Here is an 18,634-nt window from a genome sequence, read left to right as displayed (position 1 = left end):
CCTCCGCGCATGCGCCAATTTCGCTCTCCATCTAGTCATACGCATGCGTGCAGCACTTGACGTCACGTCAGGTCCTGGAAGATACGGAGTGACTTTTTTTTGCGGTTCAAGCTAGAGAATGCGTCACAAATTGTGTAACGGGTTATTACGACAGTTTAATGTATTTTCGTGACCGGAAGGCTGGTGTGATACGTGGTGATAGTTCTTGTGTTATACACCATGGTGACGTGTGTACCGGCCTGTCAGGATGTTATTGATATGGAGACAACCGGAAGTTTACCTAAGAACCGGAAGTACTAGAGGAGACCGTACAGGAGAGCGGCGGTGAGTGCTGCGGAGCTCTGGTTGTATCCTGTGACGGGGTTATTATACAGCGCTGACACAGGGGGCGCTGCTGAGGGCTCTGTGGTGTCTATACGGGTCCTGTATAGGGGTGCACGGATGTATATGTAGTGTGTGAGGGCTCCTCTGTATGTATGTAATGACCCCCTGTGACTGATGTCTCCCACAGGCTCTCCTGAGGCGCTCTCCTGTCATGGCGGAGGGGAAGAAGATCGGTAATGCCGTCCTCCCCAGCGAGTCCATGAAAGTCATTGCTGAGTCCATAGGAGTCTCCCAGATATCGGAGGAGACCTGCCAGCTGCTAGCACAGGAAGTCAGCTTCAGGATAAAGGAAGTCTTCCAGGTCAGAGGTCAAGCGGGCAGATATTACTGATTCTCGTATGGTGCTAGAGGATCCGGCGCTCCCCTCCTCTTGTTCCCGGGGCTCTGGGGGTGCCCGGCGCTCCCCTCCTCATGTTCCCGGGGCTCTGGGGGTGCCCGCAGCTCCCCTCCTCATGTGCCCGGGGCTCTGGGGGTGCCCGCAGCTCCCCTCCTCATGTGCCCGGGGACTCTGGGGGTGCCCGCCGCTCCCCTCCTCATGTGCCCGGGGACTCTGGGGGTGCCCGCCGCTCCCCTCCTCATGTGCCCGGGGACTCTGGGGGTGCCCGCCGCTCCCCTCCTCATGTGCCCGGGGCTCTGGGGGTGCCCGCCGCTCCCCTCCTCATGTGCCCGGGGCTCTGGGGGTGCCCGCAGCTCCCCTCCTCATGTGCCCGGGGCTCTGGGGGTGCCCGCAGCTCCCCTCCTCATGTGCCCGGGGCTCTGGGGGTGCCCGCCGCTCCCCTCCTCATGTGCCCGGGGACTCTGGGGGTGCCCGCCGCTCCCCTCCTCACGTGCCCGGGGCTCTGGGGGTGCCCGCCGCTCCCCTCCTCATGTGCCCGGGGCTCTGGGGGTGCCCGCCGCTCCCCTCCTCATGTGCCCGGCGCTCTGGGGGTGCCCGCCGCTCCCCTCCTCATGTGCCCGGGGCTCCTTTACTCTTCCTATTTTTGTTTCTTTTCCCTCCCTGATTTTTGGCTCTTCTTTCCCCTCAGGATGCCATGAAGTTCATGCATGTCGGCAAGAGACAGAAGCTGAACCCCACAGACATTGACGCCGCTCTCAAAGTGAAGAACGTGGAGGTGAGGAGGCGGATGAGTCTCCGTAGATGTCTCCCCCCATTCCTTCATCAGAGGGCTTCTTGATATGCACTCCTATTTATATATGGTCTCTCCCCCACCAGCCTATATATGGCTTTAACGCCAAGGAGTTCCTGCCCTTCCGCTTTGCCAGTGGTGGAGGACGGGAGCTGCACTTCTACGAGGAGAAGGAGGTTGACCTGTGTGACATAATAAGCACCCCCCTGCCTCGTGTGCCCCTCGATGTGTCTCTGAAAGGTGAGAAGATGACTGGATTTTCTTAAATTCTTATGGGCTTGTGTAGCAGGAAGTAGCATTCACCTTATCGGTCGGGGCAGTAAGATCTCTCCTTCTGGAGACTTTGCCCTGCGATGTTTCCCAGCCTAGAAAATGTATTTGGAAGTTTCTCTTTATTTGCGCCTGATCCCATGTCCTTGTTACAGCTCCCTCTAGTGGTGGTGTGTAGGTGTACGTGGTGCACATCTGTGCGCTGTACTGTACACTCATAATATCAGGCGCTGAGATAAGGGCACGGGTGGGCTATGTCTGCCACTTCGGCTGCTTGACAGCTTACCCCACCGCAGCTTATGTGCCCCCCTTGTAAACAAAGGGGGGCACGGATCTGCAGGACAGCGGCGTGTGACACTGGGAGCAACGGAGGAGGTGCATATAGGTTTGGGTTTTAAATCCCTCCCTAGTCCACCTGCAGGATTTTATAAACAATTGGACAACCCCTTTAAGTATCCATTGTCTTATATGACGGGAGGAGAGCCCCAAGTCCTCCACATCCTGTGCTGCATACATTGTATTATTCATATCCCTGTTTGTATCTTGCAGCTCATTGGCTGAGTATAGATGGGGTGCAGCCGGCCATCCCGGAGAACCCTCCACCAGGTAAGACGCCCCGTCCTCCTCCTACGTCTCATCCCTTGTTTCCTCGCGGTTTATACGTCATTGTATTCCATCTCTTTCCATTCAGTCACTAAGGAGCAGCAGAAGGTAGAGGCCACGGAGCCACTGAAGGCCGTGAAACCAGGGCAGGAGGAAGCGGCCGGACTGAAAGGGAAAGGCCAGGGGGCCAATGGTGTGGATGGTAAAGGTGAGCGTCCTCCTGACCCGCCCGATAATCACGGTTATTACGTTAGTCCCATAGATGACGTGTTTCTCTCTTGTATCCAGGTAAGGAGAAGAAGAACTCCATACTGGAGGGCGCTCCGCTCAAGCTGAAGCCTCGCAGCATCCACGAGCTATCGGTGGAGCAGCAGCTGTACTACAAGGAGATCACTGAGGCGTGTGTGGGCTCCTGTGAGGCCAAGAGAGCGGTAAGTAGCCCTATAGGGAGGTGTCAATGTATGGATACATGTGGTGTGCGGAGAGACTGACTCATTCATGCTTCTTCTATAGGAAGCCCTGCAGAGCATCGCCACTGACCCCGGCCTGTACCAGATGCTGCCAAGGTTTAGCACCTTCATTTCAGAAGGGGTGAGTATCAGTACATAGGACAGAAAGCCAATGCCCCCCCTCACCCAGTATACCCCAGAAGAGGGTTTGTTATCATTGTAGCAACATCAACAATGGAAATCTCTCTGCACCCCAGATCGTGTTTGTTACAGTGTATCAGTGCAGCTAGACCTCTGTATGTAAACAAGTTGTTGCCTTCCTGTTATCGGTGAAGTGTTAACCTATTTCTATGTCAGGTTCGCGTCAATGTGGTCCAGAATAACCTGGCCCTGCTCATTTATCTCATGAGGATGGTGAAGGCCCTGATGGACAACCCCACCCTGTACCTGGAGAAATACGTGAGTGTGGATAGTATCCTATGTGTGGTCTGTCCTGTGTCTTGTGTGAAATACGTTATAAATTCTTCCTCATCTCTGGTAGTTGCACGAGCTGATCCCTGCAGTGATGACCTGTATAGTCAGCCGCCAGCTCTGTCTCCGGCCGGACGTGGACAATCACTGGGCCCTCCGAGACTTCGCAGCCAGACTCATAGCACAGATCTGCAAGAACTTCAGCACCACCACCAATAACATCCAGTCCCGATTAACCAAGACCTTCACCAAGGTGAGAGCAATAAGAATAGAACTACTATAATACTGCCCCCTATGTACAGGAATATAACTACTATAATACTGCCCCCTATGTACAGGAATATAACTACTATAATACTGCCCCCCATGTACAAGAATATAACTACTATAATACTGTCTCCTATGTACAAGAATATAACTACTATAATACTGCCCCCTATGTACAGGAATATAACTACTATAATACTGCCCCCTATGTACAGGAATATAACTACTATAATACTGCCCCCTATGTACAGGAATATAACTACTATAATACTGACCCCTATGTACAGGAATATAACTACTATAATACTGCCCCCTAAGTACAAGAATATAATTACTATAATACTGCCCCTATGTACAGGAATATAAGTACTATAATACTGCCCCATATGTACAGGAATATAACTACAATAATACTGCCCCCTATGTACAAGAATATAACTACTATAATACTGCCCCCTATGTACAGGTATATAACTACTATAATACTGCCCCTATGTACAGGAATATAACTACTATAATACTGCCCCCTATGTACAGGTATATAACTACTATAATACTGCCCCCTATGTACAAGAATATAACTACTATAATACTGCCCCCCTATGTACAAGAATATAACTACTATAATACTGCCCCCTATGTACAAGAATATAACTACTATAATACTGCCCCCCTATGTACAAGAATATAACTACTATAATACTGCCCCCTATGTACAGGAATATAACTACTATAATACTGCCCCCTATGTACAAGAATATAACTACTATAATACTGCCCCTATGTACAGGAATATAACTACTATAATACTGCCCCCTATGTACAGGAATATAACTACTATAATACTGCCCCCTATGTACAGGAATATAACTACTATAATACTGCCCCCTATGTACAAGAATATAACTACTATACTACTGCCCCCTATGTACAAGAATATAACTACTATAATACTGCCCCCTATGTACAGGAATATAACTACTATAATACTGCCCCCTATGTACAAGAATATAACTACTATAATACTGCCCCCTATGTACAGGAATATAACTACTATAATACTGCCCCCTATGTACAGGAATATAACTACTATAATACTGCCCCCTATGTACAGGAATATAACTACTATAATACTGCCCCCTATGTACAAGAATATAACTACTATAATACTGCCCCCTATGTACAGGAATATAACTACTATAATACTGCCTCCTATGTACAAGAATATAACTACTATAATACTGCCCCCTATGTACAGGAATATAACTACTATAATACTGCCCCCTATGTACAGGAATATAACTACTATAATACTGCCCCCTATGTACAAGAATATAACTACTATAATACTGCCCCCTATGTACAAGAATATAACTACTATACTACTGCCCCCTATGTACAAGAATATAACTACTATAATACTGCCCCCTATGTACAGGAATATAACTACTATAATACTGCCCCCTATGTACAAGAATATAACTACTATAATACTGCCCCCTATGTACAGGAATATAACTACTATAATACTGCCCCCTATGTACAGGAATATAACTACTATAATACTGCCCCCTATGTACAGGAATATAACTACTATAATACTGCCCCCTATGTACAAGAATATAACTACTATAATACTGCCCCCTATGTACAGGAATATAACTACTATAATACTGCCTCCTATGTACAAGAATATAACTACTATAATACTGCCCCCTATGTACAGGTATATAACTACTATAATACTGCCCCCTATGTACAAGAATATAACTACTATAATACTGCCCCCCTATGTACAAGAATATAACTACTATAATACTGCCCCCTATGTACAAGAATATAACTACTATAATACTGCCCCCTATGTACAAGAATATAACTACTATAATACTGCCCCCTATGTGCAAGAATATACCTACTATAATACTGCCCCCTATGTACAGGAATATAACTACTATAATACTGCCCACTATGTACAAGAATATAACTACTATAATACTGCCCCCTAGGTACAAGAATATAACTACTATAATACTGCCTCCTATGTACAGGAATATAACTACTATAATACTGCCCCTATGTACAGGAATATAACTACTATAATACTGCCCCTATGTACAGGAATATAACTACTATAATACTGCCCCCTATGTACAAGAATATAACTACTATAATACTGCCCCTATGTACAGGAATATAACTACTATAATACTGCCCCTATGTACAGGAATATAACTACTATAATACTGCCCCCTATGTACAGGAATATAACTACTATAATACTGCCCCCTATGTACAAGAATATAACTACTATAATACTGCCCCCTATGTACAAGAATATAACTACTATACTACTGCCCCCTATGTACAAGAATATAACTACTATAATACTGCCCCCTATGTACAGGAATATAACTACTATAATACTGCCCCCTATGTACAAGAATATAACTACTATAATACTGCCCCCTATGTACAAGAATATAACTACTATAATACTGCCCCCTATGTACAGGAATATAACTACTATAATACTGCCCCCTATGTACAGGAATATAACTACTATAATACTGCCTCCTATGTACAAGAATATAACTACTATAATACTGCCCCCTATGTACAAGAATATAACTACTATAATACTGCCCCCTATGTACAGGAATATAACTACTATAATACTGCCCCCTATGTACAAGAATATAACTACTATAATACTGCCCCCTATGTACAAGAATATAACTACTATAATACTGCCCCCTATGTACAAGAATATAACTACTATAATACTGCCTCCTATGTACAAGAATATAACTACTATAATACTGCCCCTATGTACAAGAATATAACTACTATAATACTGCCCCCTATGTACAAGAATATAACTACTATAATACTGCCCCCTATGTACAGGAATATAACTACTATAATACTGCCCCCTATGTACAGGAATATAACTATTATAATACTGCCTCCTATGTACAAGAATATAACTACTATAATACTGCCCCTATGTACAAGAATATAACTACTATAATACTGCCCCCTATGTACAAGAATATAACTACTATAATACTGCCCCCTATGTACAGGAGTATAACTACTATAATACTGCCTCCTATGTACAGGAATATAACTACTATAATACTGCCCCCTATGTACATGAATTCCTCAGTTGTTTCTGTCTCCTGAGTGCAGAGTTTGGTTGATGACCGCACTCCCTGGACCACACGTTACGGGTCTATCGCTGGGCTGGCGGAGCTGGGTGCTGATGTGAGTATTTGGAGGGTGTCACACGTGTGGGTGCTGTATTTGTGGTTATATTGTGAGATTTTTAGATAACTTTTTGCTTCCTTTGTAAAGGTAATTAAAACGCTAATTGTTCCTCGTCTGCAAGTAGAGGGGGAGAGGCTGCGCAGCGTTCTGGAGGGGCCGGTTTTATCCAACATCGATAAGATTGGAGCTGACCATGTGCAGAGCCTCCTGCTGGTAAGGCCCGGGATGACGTTGTGGAGGATACTATGTGATTCCTCGTTCCTCCTTACACTTTCTATTTGTCTTTTAGAAACACACGGCTCCGGTTGTGGTGAAGCTTCGCTCTCCCCCTGACGTTCCTGATGTGTACCGGACAGATTTTGGGTTTTTGGGTCCTTCTCTTTGCTCCCACGTGATGAAGGCCAGAGCACAGAGCGCCTTACAAGGGCCACAGGTCAATCGGACCACCCTGACGGTGACCCAGGTAACACTAAGCATTATGTGTGGGATCTCCTTGGGAATATGATGTGACCCGGGGGCTGTACAATGGACTCTGACCCCTAATGATGTGTTTTTTTGTGTCTCCTCTCGTCCCTTCCTCCGTCTCTTCTCATTCCTTTCTCTCTCAGCCTCGTCCCACGCTCACTCTCTCTCAGCCGCCCTCTGGCTCCATCACACCATCCCCTCGTCCACCAGGAATTATTAAGGTGCCTGGGTCCTTGACTGGGTCCTTGACTTTGCCAGTACAGACCTTAGTGAGTGCCCGTTCTGCAACTCCCACCCAGCCGTCACCACCACCCACCAAGTACATTGTGGTGTCTTCAGCCGGGAGCAGCGGGACCCAGGTAACTCCACATTGTCTCATCTGTGTCTACCTCTCCATCATGGTCTCCTTCTGTGTCATCCCTCTCCCTGCCTTATACTGTAGCCTTCACTTTTCCTGTCTTTGTCAAATGTAATTGGTCCATTCATCTTCTCCTTTGTTCTTCTCCCACTTAGCCATGTCTACTACTCTGCTCCCCTTCTTAGCCCGAGCTCTGGCTTGCTATTCTATCATTCTATCTGCTATGACTGCTTCACTCCAGGGCTTAATATTTCTTCTCATTCCACTCCATCATATATACGCTGTACTACAGAGTGTCCTCTCGTGTCACCCTCCCTCACCGCTGGTCCTCACATCTCGCCTTCCATCCTCACGTCTCACCCTCCCTCGCCACCGGTCCTCTTGCCTCGCTCTGAGCCCTCCACTCGCCACCGGTCCTCATGCCTCGCTCTGCGCCCTTCCCTCGCCCCCCGTCCTTATGCCTCGCTCTGCGCCCTCCCTCGCCCCCCGTCCTTATCCCTCGCTCTGCGCCCTCCCTCGCCCCCCCTGTCCTCATGCCTCGCTCTGCACCCTCCCTCGCCCCCCGTCCTTATCCCTCGCTCTGCGCCCTCCCTCGCCCCCCCTGTCCTCATGCCTCGCTCTGCACCCTCCCTCGCCCCCCGTCCTTATCCCTCGCTCTGCGCCCTCCCTCGCCCCCCGTCCTTATCCCTCGCTCTGCACCCTCCCTCGCCCCCCCTGTCCTCATGCCTCGCTCTGCACCCTCCCTCGCCCCCCGTCCTTATGCCTCGCTCTGCGCCCTCCCTCGCCCCCCGTCCTTATCCCTCGCTCTGCGCCCTCCCTCGCCCCCCCTGTCCTCATGCCTCGCTCTGCACCCTCCCTCGCCCCCCGTCCTCATGCCTCGCTCTGCGCCCTTCCCTCGCCGCCCGTCCTCATGCCTCGCTCTGCGCCCTTCCCTCGCCGCCCGTCCTCATGCCTCGCTCTGCGCCCTTCCCTCGCCGCCCGTCCTCATGCCTCGCTCTGCGCCCTTCCCTCGCCGCCCGTCCTCATGCCTCGCTCTGCGCCCTTCCCTCGCCGCCCGTCCTCATGCCTCGCTCTGCGCCCTTCCCTCGCCGCCCGTCCTCATGCCTCGCTCTGCGCCCTTCCCTCGCCGCCCGTCCTCATGCCTCGCTCTGCGCCCTTCCCTCGCCGCCCGTCCTCATGCCTCGCTCTGCGCCCTTCCCTCGCCTCGCTCTGCGCCCTCCCTCGCCGCCCGTCCTTATCCCTCGCCCTAATACACCTACTCTTAAATTCGCTGCCAGCCCATAAGCTCTTGCGCGGTGTGCTACTCCTTGTGGCGCTCTCCAGCGTTTTGTCTCGCTCTTCCATTCTCTGTCCGCACCTTTCAGCGCCTTTTTCTCTCTTGCCACTTTTTGGCTCTGTGTTCCCTCTTGGCTCCTTCCCTCAGCCCACTCTGCATTTTCTCTCTGTTCCTCTTATCTGCACAGGCCGCCATGTTTACCCGCTCCTCTCGCAGTCTCTGGTTCCTTCTCCTCCTCTCGGATCTTCACTTATTTGCTTCCTCACGATTTCTTATTTATTTTTCAGGTTCTCACATCATCCAGCGGCCCCTCCCCCTCCACCCCCTGCCCCCCAGGGGTCCAGCCTATTGTGAAGCTGGTGTCAGGGGGTCAGAACACTGGTGTCGTTGGTTCCACCACCGGGGGCAGTAGTGGAATGCAGAAATACATAGTTGTGTCTCTTCCACCTACCGGAGAAAGCAAGACCCCACAACCGTCCCCTCCCCCGTCTACAGAGACCCCCGGCTTGTGACAGAGACTTCATTTTGTGTGTATCTGGTGTATGACTGCAGGCGTGAGCGGCAGAGCGAGTGTCGTGTTCACTGTGTCCGTACATTACAACTTGTTTATTTTGTGTAAAACCAATAGATATAAACATTTTGTTAATAAATTTTTTTTAAATAAAGGGATTGTTTTTTTGTTTTTTGTCTCGTGTCCAAATCTCACAAAATTTTAACCAACCCAGGCTTGAAAAAAAATGTATCAAATGCAATTTAAAAAAACGTTTTGTGCCGACAAAAACTTCAGGTCTTTATGCAAAAAATAAGCCTTCACACGGCCACAGTGTCCAAACATTATAAAAATGAGGTCTTCAAGAAGGTAATGATGCTAAGTTTTTGGGGGTTTTTTTGTCCAAACAACCCCCCCCCCCCCCCCTCCCCCCTTCAAACAGGTTTCATTATGCAAATGCAAGTCATTTAAGAAAAAAAAAATCAAAACTTGGTATTGCCGTTTGCATATTGACCCAGAGAAAAATGTTTAATGTAGAAAATTTTTATTTAAAAATAATAACCGTTCATCAGTGGGACACATGAAACCCAAAATTTTGCTGTTCAAAACTACATTTTGTCACATAAAAAAACAAGTCCTCCTACAGCTACGGTGACCAGATAATAAAAATAGTTATAGCTTGTAGAAGGCGAGAAATGCCCCGAATGTAAACATGGAAAATCGGTGCGTAGACGAGGGGTTGCCACAATGGAAGCCGGGAGGTCACATTACTACCCATGAGGGTTTACCTTGGAGACAAAAGCTTTGACTCCTTTTATATCACAAGTCTCGGGAAGGAATGAGCTCTGTTGGGGGCAGGAATCGTCACCAGGACTCGGCACAATGGTCCTCGGTGCCCCTATACGTCGGCCTTTGGTTAGCGCCGCCGCCTCTTCGTCGTCTTCTTCTCGTTCTTGTCGTATTGGAAGATGCTTCGTTCATACCCTTGTGTGCTGTTGGTTTTTTGTCAAGAAGACCCACACACTTCTTAGATGGTCACCCGCTTCTTCTCGTGCTCTCCTGTAGTATATTGGAGTAGCATCGTTAGATGTTTAGTAGGAAGATGCTGCAATTATTGAGGACTAGTGTATAATTGGCATCTCGTAGACGTGCGTCCTCCAGGGAGGTGAATCATAGTTGGGTGTAGTCTCCGCCTAGACCTGCTTCTTCTACCTGACACCTCCTTGCTCCTGTCACTTGTCTTCATGATGGTTGTATCACAAATATCTGTGTAGGCTTTGCTTCCCAGGATGACCTCTCATGTCTTCACTTACCTGGGCTGTCTTCCTGTGGGACATTACTGCTTGCAGACCATATGGGGTTGATGTAAGTCACTTTTTGATGTCCATCTCTTGTCCTCAACGTGTTTTCTTCCTCTCTCTTTATACCTTATGTAATGAATACCCATAGGACTCTGTGTAACCGTATTGTAACCTTTGTCCTGGTCTCGATCCGCCCTTCCTTCACAAAAACAAATAGAAACGCTGTAAAAATCTCGTGAGCACGAACTCCACGAGGCTAGCGCTACTATTTACTACAGGCCTGCTTCCCTGACTCCTCAGCTGTCTTTCCATATCTAAGTGGACTTCTTTCTGGCCTTCTTTACATTTCTCCACCTCTCTATGTACTCATCAGTTTTAGGTGCATCATTGGGCGAACAAGTCATCTGTTTATCAGGACAGTCGACGGGTCTTTGGATTGACTTCTCACTGGTCTCCATATCTGGTGTAGACTTGTTTTGGCCTCCAGTGGTCTTCTATCTTGGTGTCTGTCTTTCTTTGGTGGACTTCTCCACCTGCCGATGTTGAATGGTCTACGCATCTTTAATTGGACTTCTCGACTGTCTATCTGTTTGGATGGACTTAACATTTGCCTATTTTAGAGTGGTCTACCAGTCTGTCTTCTGGTGGACTACTAGTCTTTGTATCACTTGTCTTGAATGATGGACTCATCTACCTTTTGGTGAACTACTCATCTAACTTTCCTATGTCCAAGTAGATGACTCTTCTGTCTATCTTTTAGTGGACCAAACTCTGGTCCAATCTCTTTGGACTAACCTCAGTCAGTCTTTAGGTGGGACACTGTCTTTCTACTTTTAGGTGGGACTACTCCTCTGTCTAACTTTGGTTGCATTGCTCAAATTGTCTTTATCTCCTCGAGCGGGCTATCCTTTGATCTTTGTATCCTTTGAGTAGACTACTTCCCCAGACTAAACTCTCTTTCCTCGGTTTCCTGAGTACTTATTGGTCTTTCCATCTATGAGTTGACCACTCTTCTGGACTAAACCTTGACTATTTCTATGTCAGATACTTATTTGCCTTATATCTTTGAGTAGACTACTTGTCTGTCTTTGGGTGGTGCTGCTATCCATAAAACTAGCTTAGCAAGTTTTACCATCACACCCTCTTATAACTCCAGGAGGAACGCAAAGTATCAACATCGGATATTTTTGGAACGCAAATGGAGAAACTTTGATGGTCAAGATGATCTTCATCAAATCGTGGTGGTGACTATTACAATGTGTTCTTGACATCTTCGCGAGAAGACAAGGGATTGAGGTCATCTCAGGACTTGGCCTCACTTGACCTGATGCAGGAAAGTTCATGGTAGAACATTTCTCATAACCTTGTGTTGGTGGATTATCTTCATAATGGTTGTCCATTTCCAAGATCAACATTATGACCGCCTCAAAAAACAATGCCGTCAGTGAGGAAATCTCTTCGAGGACCCAAACTTCCCGGCAAATGAACGTTCTTTATATTACAGCCAGAGTCCGCCCAGAGTTATCGTGTGGAAACGCCCTCAGGTAATGATGACTCTAGTTTATAGATATTGTATGACACTGCTCTAGGGTTCCGTGTTTATGGTCTACTACATATGGTCTACTCCTCCCCCCCCCCCCCCCATGAAACTAAACCAGAAGCTAGAAGGGGAATCGGAAAAGCCATGTCAAAATTCCATCTACCACTAATGTCTACTCTCCATCTCCTTTGCAGGACCTTGTTCGGTCTCCTCGTCTGTTTTCTGAAGGTGGCATCAGTCCTCGGGACTTGCAGCAGGGCAGTCTGGGTAATTGCTGGTTTGTAGCAGCCGTTTCTTGCCTGGCTGGTGATCCATCGATTTGGAAGAAGGTAAGAGAACTTATCTGGACCTAAACAAAACCCAGGAAGAGACATTTCTGGTCCTGTCCTTTTCCCACATCTTCATTGTTCCAGAAATGATCTCTCGTGGTTTTGGTAGGACTGAACCGATGCATCTGAGCGATGATCTACAACCTCCATGCTGCTCTGTGCTTCTGGACTTCATGAAGGTCACATCTTGCTGTGACCCATGATTAGATCCAGCAGGGGGGAGGAGGAATGTTGAGGGTTGAATGTTAGTTCTAGTGCCACACTTGGAATGGGTAATGTTGAGTAATGTTACTTGGCTGTAATACCAGACACAACCAGTAGGGATATGTGGCGCTGTTCTTTATTGTAAGCAGCCATGATTCTCAGCATATGTGACTGCTAGAAAGTGAGTATGAGTGCCCGGTATAACTGGTTACTCTGGTTGTATTTCACATAGTGACTCAGTACTTGTGCTCTTGTGGGGTGGAAATTATCATTTTAAAACTGTGAACCCGGCCCATATTCCTGAAAGACTGCACAGGACTAATTACATTACTGGAAATCCCTTGTATATAATGTGAGCATGCCGGTATAACCTGGGGATCTCCTGTATATAATGATATATGTACAGCCGGTATAACCTGGGGATCTCCTGTATATAATGATATATGTACAGCCAGTATAACCTGGGGATCTCCTGTATATAATGATATATGTACAGCCAGTATAACCTGGGGATCTCCTGTATATAATGATATATGTACAGCTGGTATAACCTGGGGATATCCTGTATATAATGATATATGTACAGCTGGTATAACCTGGGGATCTCCTGTATATAATGATATATGTACAGCCGGTATAACCTGGGGATCTCCTGTATATAATGATATATGTACAGCCGGTATAACCTGGGGATCTCCTGTATATAATGATATATGTACAGCCGGTATAACCTGGGGATCTCCTGTATATAATGATATATGTACAGCCGGTATAACCTGGGGATCTCCTGTATATAATGATATATGTACAGCCGGTATAACCTGGGGATCTCCTGTATATAATGATATATGTACAGCCGCTATAACCTGGGAATCTCCTGTATATAATGATATATGTACAGCTGGTATAACCTGGGGATCTTCTGTATATAATGATATATGTACAGCTGGTATAACCTGGGGATCTCCTGTATATAATGATATATGTACAGCTGGTATAACCTGAGGATCTCCTGTATATAATGATATATGTACAGCCGGTATAACCTGGGGATCTCCTGTATATAATGATATATGTATAGCCGGTATAACCTGGGGATCTCCTGTATATAGTGATATATGTACAGCCGGTATAACCTGGGGATCTCCTGTATATAATGATATATGTACAGCCGGTATAACCTGGGGATCTCCTGTATATAATGATATATGTACAGCCGGTATAACCTGGGGATCTCCTGTATATAATGATATATGTACAGCCGGTATAACCTGGGAATCTCCTGTATATAATGATATATGTACAGCTGGTATAACCTGGAGATCTCCTGTATATAGTGATATATGTACAGCTGGTATAACCTGGGGATCTCCTGCATATAATGATATATGTACAGCCGGTATAACCTGGGGGTCTCCTGTATATAATGATATATGTACAGCCGGTATAACCTGGGGATCTCCTGTATATAATGATATATGTACAGCTGGCATAACCTGGGGATCTCCTGTATATAATGATATATGTACAGCCGGTATAACCTGGGGATCTCCTGTATATAATGGTATATGTACAGCCGGTATAACCTGGGGATCTCCTGTATATAATGATATATGTACAGCTGGTATAACCTGGGGATCCCCTGTATATAATGATATATGTACAGCTGGTATACCCTGGGGATCTCCTGTATATAATGATATATGTACAGCTGGTATAACCTGGGGATCTCCGGTATATAATGATATATGTACAGCTGGTATAACCTGGGGGTCTCCTGTGTATAATTATTTACCACTACAGCTGCCATGGGACCCTATGTCTTAAAGGTCCTCACATCTCAAACTGGATGGAACACAAAAGCGATGAATAAAAGGTATACAATACTAATGGGTAAAGACTTTCTTACCTGCCGTCCTTTTACCACAGGTGATCCCTTCCCCTGAGGAGCAGGACTGGCCCCAATCTGGTGGAGATGTCCCACATTCAGGCATCTTCAGGTTCCGATTTTGGCGCTTTGGCCGTTGGGTAGAGATCGTCATTGATGACAGTCTTCCTACTTTTGGAGGGGAGTTAATATTCTGTCGACCAGGTCAGAAGGGAAATGTCTTCTGGTGTTCTCTCCTTGAGAAGGCTTATGCTAAGTAAGTGTTTCACTCCTCTATACCTCCATCCATCATCGGCAATATTCTTCTAAGTTATGTTGTGTCCTATCACAGACTCATTGGAAATTATGAAGCCCTGGATGGAGGCAGCACGGCTGAAGCCCTCATCGATTTTACTGGTGGTGTTTCCGAGGCCATTAGTCTTTCTGAAGAAAGTTATCGGACAGATGAGGAGAAAAAGAAGTTGTTCAAGTCTTTGATGAAAGCCCACTCTCGGGCTTCTCTCATTTCTTCTGCCATTAGGGTAAAGATACTAGCAATTTTTTGCTAGAATCCTTCCAACCTTGCCACCTGATACAGCTGTTTGGCCAAATATGGACCTTCCTAGGAGGAGATGATGGGTACTTTCAACGATGAGTCCAGTTTTGGGCCAAGTTGATGGATTTGGAGAGTAGAACGAAATGTACTTTGGGGTCACCATCATCCATCAGCTCTAAGACTGTAGACTCCTATAGCCTCTAAAATGGGTTGTCTTCTTTTGTTCTTCTGTGGTCCAGTATTAGGTTACAGCCTGAGTCCTTCTAAGAATCTTCTCGTAACCTGGTTTGTTCCATCACTAGTTGAAAGGATAATAAATGAAGACTTCCAATGGTTGGGTTGAGTATTGAGAAGCCAAAGAAAAAGTGATAGATGATGGGACTGAAAACTGATCTGTCGTAGTAGAACTGAAGTTGTTTTGATGTTGTGGCTATCTAGGGGGGGATGTTTCACTTTGGGGTACATGGGAGATCTTTCATAACAAACCAGAAAAACACAATGTTAGACGGGAGGTTGCCAGATGTTGGGTAAGAATTGGACTATTTAGAGAAGAAATGCCTTGTATAACACAGAACAGAGCATGGTATGTAGATGTAGTTCCAATTATTGGGCCACATTTGGTTTGGAAGGGGAACATATATGTGGGAGATTGTTGAGGTTTCCAAGAATCCGAAAGAAGAAGGTTTCTCGTTTGGTTAAAATAGGCTTCTCTTTTCAGCCAAGTCAAGCGATTGAAGAGGTCCTTTCCAGCGGCCTCGTTACAGGTCATGCCTACAGTGTTACCGCAATTAGGAATATTAACCTTCACTCTGGACTGTTATCCCTTTTCCGAACACATAAATTACGACTCATTCGTTTACGAAATCCCTGGGGAAGTGGAGAGTGGAATGGGGCCTGGAGTGATAAGTAAGAGCTTTATTCAGCCACAAGTGAAAGACGGGGGGTTGTAGGTGAAACCACCAAATGTAGATGACTTTATTATTAATTTTTTTTGTAGGTCAGAAGAATGGAAGAAAGTGAGTCGAAGAGAGAGGGAAAAGCTGGGGGTCACTGTTAATGATGATGGAGAATTTTGGTAAATGTTGACACATTGTCCTTCTGTTGCATTCTTATATTAGTAATCTATCTCCTTGAAGGTGAGGACCAGATTATAGGAATGGAAAGGAATATCCCCCCCATGGTCTCTACTGCGTGAGGACCTCCACAACTCTTCCTTCCAGCCCATGCTCCTCTTTTCGATCATTCAACTCTCAACCCTACCATTCACTATCTCCACTTTGTAGTCCCCATTTTTATGAGTAGTATTTCCCCTGCTCTCCTCACGGAACCCAACCTTAAAGCATATTTCATTTCACGATCCAGCATAGAATTGGTGATAAGGTAGCCCTCTCTCAAGGAGTCATTGGTTTGGCTCTCTTTACTAGGATGAGTTGGGATGACTTCTGCTCTCACTTCACCGACATAACGCTCTGTCGACGAGTCAACACTCACCTTCTCAGTACTCAAAAGACATGGAAAGAAGAATCCGCTTTTTCAGCTTGGATGCAGCATTCCAATCCCGTGAAGGACAGGAGTGGGGGCTGTCCAAATAACAAAGCCACCTACCTACACAACCCACAGGTATAAAGACACATCCTACCTGACAAATTCATTGCCAGAAAAGCCCCTGACACAGCCATGGAGAGAGTCCATTGAGCCGAAACAGATGCTTTAAATTAGTCTCTTGTGTTGCAGTTCTGCTTTGATGTCACTTTGGACCAAGACAATGTTCTAATTTCTCTAGAACAGGAGGACCGAAGAACCCAACGGACAGCAGGGGGCGGCGAAAATCTGCCCATTGGATTCTTCGTCTTTAAGGTGCCTAACAGTGAAATTGGTGATTATTTTTGTGCCGTGTCTAGGGCTTTTGGCCTTTATCTTCCATTATTACTTTTTCCATCAGGTGGAGATGAATCGCAAATACCGACTACACTGCACTCCCATGAGAGTCACTTCTTCAACTTATATTAACTCCCGCAGTGTCTTAGTTCACACCGAGCTGTCAAAGGGACGCTATGTCATCTTACCGACTACTTTCCATCCAGGGCTGACTGGTTCCTTCCTCCTGCGCGTCTACACCGATCGGGCAAGTCATCTTAGGTACACAGTTTAGCAGCAGATTTCTCAGGAGTTCCCATCATGGCGAACTGGGACGCTTCATGTCTACGAAGGGATTTTACTTTACCGATCTGTGTAAATCTCAATAGATCACCCATAACGGGAACTAAATATGTCCTTAACAATTTAACATAGTTAACGAGAACAAATATGTCAGGTCTGATGAATTTCTGCTCATAGGGAACTGACTCAAGATGCTCCTCAGCCGTCCTGTATGTCCTTCATGGTGGGTTCTCCAAGAGTGGTCACTACTATCACAGTGCATGCAGCATCCGGACTCTCTATCCCAGGAGGTAGCAGAGGTATAACAATACTTCAGTAATAAAGTTTTTTGACTTTTTAAACGATTCTGACCAATGTTGCTTTGTCTAGATCCCGCTGTCTATGCCACCATTCATTGTGAAGGCAAAAAAGTGACCTCAAGGACAGTAAAGGGCCAGAACCCAGAGTTTGATCTCAAGGCAGTGTTTTACCGCAAGCGTGAGAAGCGACCTATAATTGCCCAGGTTTGTAGAATTATTTTTCCTAATTTTGATTTATTTCTTTTTGCTCCTGTCCTTCGAACTTGGTTTAATAGACGATGTCCAGATTGGCAAACGTCATAATGGAAGTAGTGATGGTGGAGGATTGTCATTTTTTTTGTTTTTCTCTTGACTATGTTGGTCCTTGTAAAATATGTGTCCATTGGGGTCCAAAATTTTACTTCATCACCATAAAACAGTATGGCAGCCTCTTTCTAATCTCAACCCAAGTTTGGACAACGGAATGGTCCACCTTTTAGTCAAGGTCCATCTAGGAACAAAAATTTGAAGGCCTGAGTCAGTAGAGGGGATTTGATTCTCCTACGTTCTATAAAACTAGGGCTGCATGATGGCTTGTGGCCACACAACACAACACAAGATCGCAGTGTCGCACCACAACTTCACCCCTAATGATTGTGAAGGTGGTTGTGTAGCAAGATGCCACCGCACGCAATTGTGCAACGTTCCAACCTTGCTGGAGGTCTGTCACATTCCTTTATAATATTTCAGGTTTGGCTGTCTCGCTGGACCAGGGACACTCTACTGGGTACTGTGTCCGTTCCCTGTGCTACTGGAGAGTCCAACCAAACCTCAGTCCTGAGACTGCAGAGGAAAGATGTGACATCTGCTGGATACATCATGGTCGAGACATCAAGCAGCTCAGACCTGATGGCACTCTGACTCTTTCATGTCTTGTTCTCCTGTCTCTTTTTTACACCTATCTCT

The 18,634-nt window shown here is 46.2% G+C and overlaps 2 protein-coding genes across 3 annotated transcripts; both read left to right on the top strand.

Moving 5' to 3' along the window:
- The first annotated feature begins 59 nt into the window (after positions 1-59).
- Positions 60-9,626, top strand: TAF6 (TATA-box binding protein associated factor 6). The gene is made up of 15 exons (XM_072149858.1): positions 60-324; positions 512-685; positions 1,410-1,496; positions 1,598-1,751; positions 2,331-2,387; positions 2,473-2,592; positions 2,673-2,815; positions 2,898-2,975; positions 3,191-3,292; positions 3,375-3,557; positions 6,767-6,841; positions 6,932-7,057; positions 7,134-7,307; positions 7,453-7,668; positions 9,231-9,626. Exons 2-15 carry the CDS (start codon positions 536-538, stop codon positions 9,453-9,455), a joined length of 1,890 nt encoding a protein of 629 aa, XP_072005959.1. The 5' UTR covers positions 60-324; positions 512-535; the 3' UTR covers positions 9,456-9,626.
- Positions 9,627-10,649: 1,023 nt separating this feature from the next.
- On the top strand, positions 10,650-18,599 carry LOC140128277 (calpain-5-like). Of its 2 annotated transcripts, none has more exons than XM_072149856.1 (13): positions 10,650-10,798; positions 11,891-12,278; positions 12,469-12,603; positions 14,737-14,951; positions 15,027-15,216; positions 15,949-16,136; positions 16,228-16,305; positions 16,655-16,850; positions 16,965-17,087; positions 17,173-17,369; positions 17,568-17,680; positions 17,760-17,893; positions 18,419-18,599. In XM_072149856.1, the coding sequence occupies exons 5-13, from the start codon at positions 15,172-15,174 to the stop codon at positions 18,587-18,589; spliced, it is 1,245 nt and encodes a 414-aa protein (XP_072005957.1). In that variant the 5' UTR covers positions 10,650-10,798; positions 11,891-12,278; positions 12,469-12,603; positions 14,737-14,951; positions 15,027-15,171; the 3' UTR covers positions 18,590-18,599. The 2 variants fall into 2 exon arrangements, with proteins under 2 accessions (XP_072005957.1, XP_072005956.1); XM_072149855.1 differs by having other exon boundaries at positions 17,568-17,689.
- Positions 18,600-18,634: the final 35 nt, after the last annotated feature.

The sequence above is a fragment of the Engystomops pustulosus genome, chromosome 4, assembly GCF_040894005.1.
Source record: "Engystomops pustulosus chromosome 4, aEngPut4.maternal, whole genome shotgun sequence".
NCBI classification, from domain to species: Eukaryota; Metazoa; Chordata; class Amphibia; order Anura; family Leptodactylidae; genus Engystomops; species Engystomops pustulosus.
The sequence above is the reverse complement of the archived record's forward strand: the minus strand, read 5'-3'. Positions and strand labels throughout refer to the sequence as shown.

Coding starts and splice junctions, on each gene's coding strand:
- TAF6 (XM_072149858.1), top strand. CDS start 536: ATGGCGGAGGGGAAGAAGATCGGTAATGCCGTCCTCCCCAGCGAGTCC. Junction 2,388..2,472: donor CCCGGAGAACCCTCCACCAG/GTAAGACGCCCC, acceptor CTTTCCATTCAG/TCACTAAGGAGCAGCAGAAG. Junction 3,293..3,374: donor CCCTGTACCTGGAGAAATAC/GTGAGTGTGGAT, acceptor CATCTCTGGTAG/TTGCACGAGCTGATCCCTGC.
- LOC140128277 (XM_072149855.1), top strand. CDS start 15,172: ATGAAAGCCCACTCTCGGGCTTCTCTCATTTCTTCTGCCATTAGG. Junction 16,851..16,964: donor CCTACCTACACAACCCACAG/GTATAAAGACAC, acceptor CTTGTGTTGCAG/TTCTGCTTTGATGTCACTTT. Junction 17,894..18,418: donor AGCGACCTATAATTGCCCAG/GTTTGTAGAATT, acceptor ATAATATTTCAG/GTTTGGCTGTCTCGCTGGAC.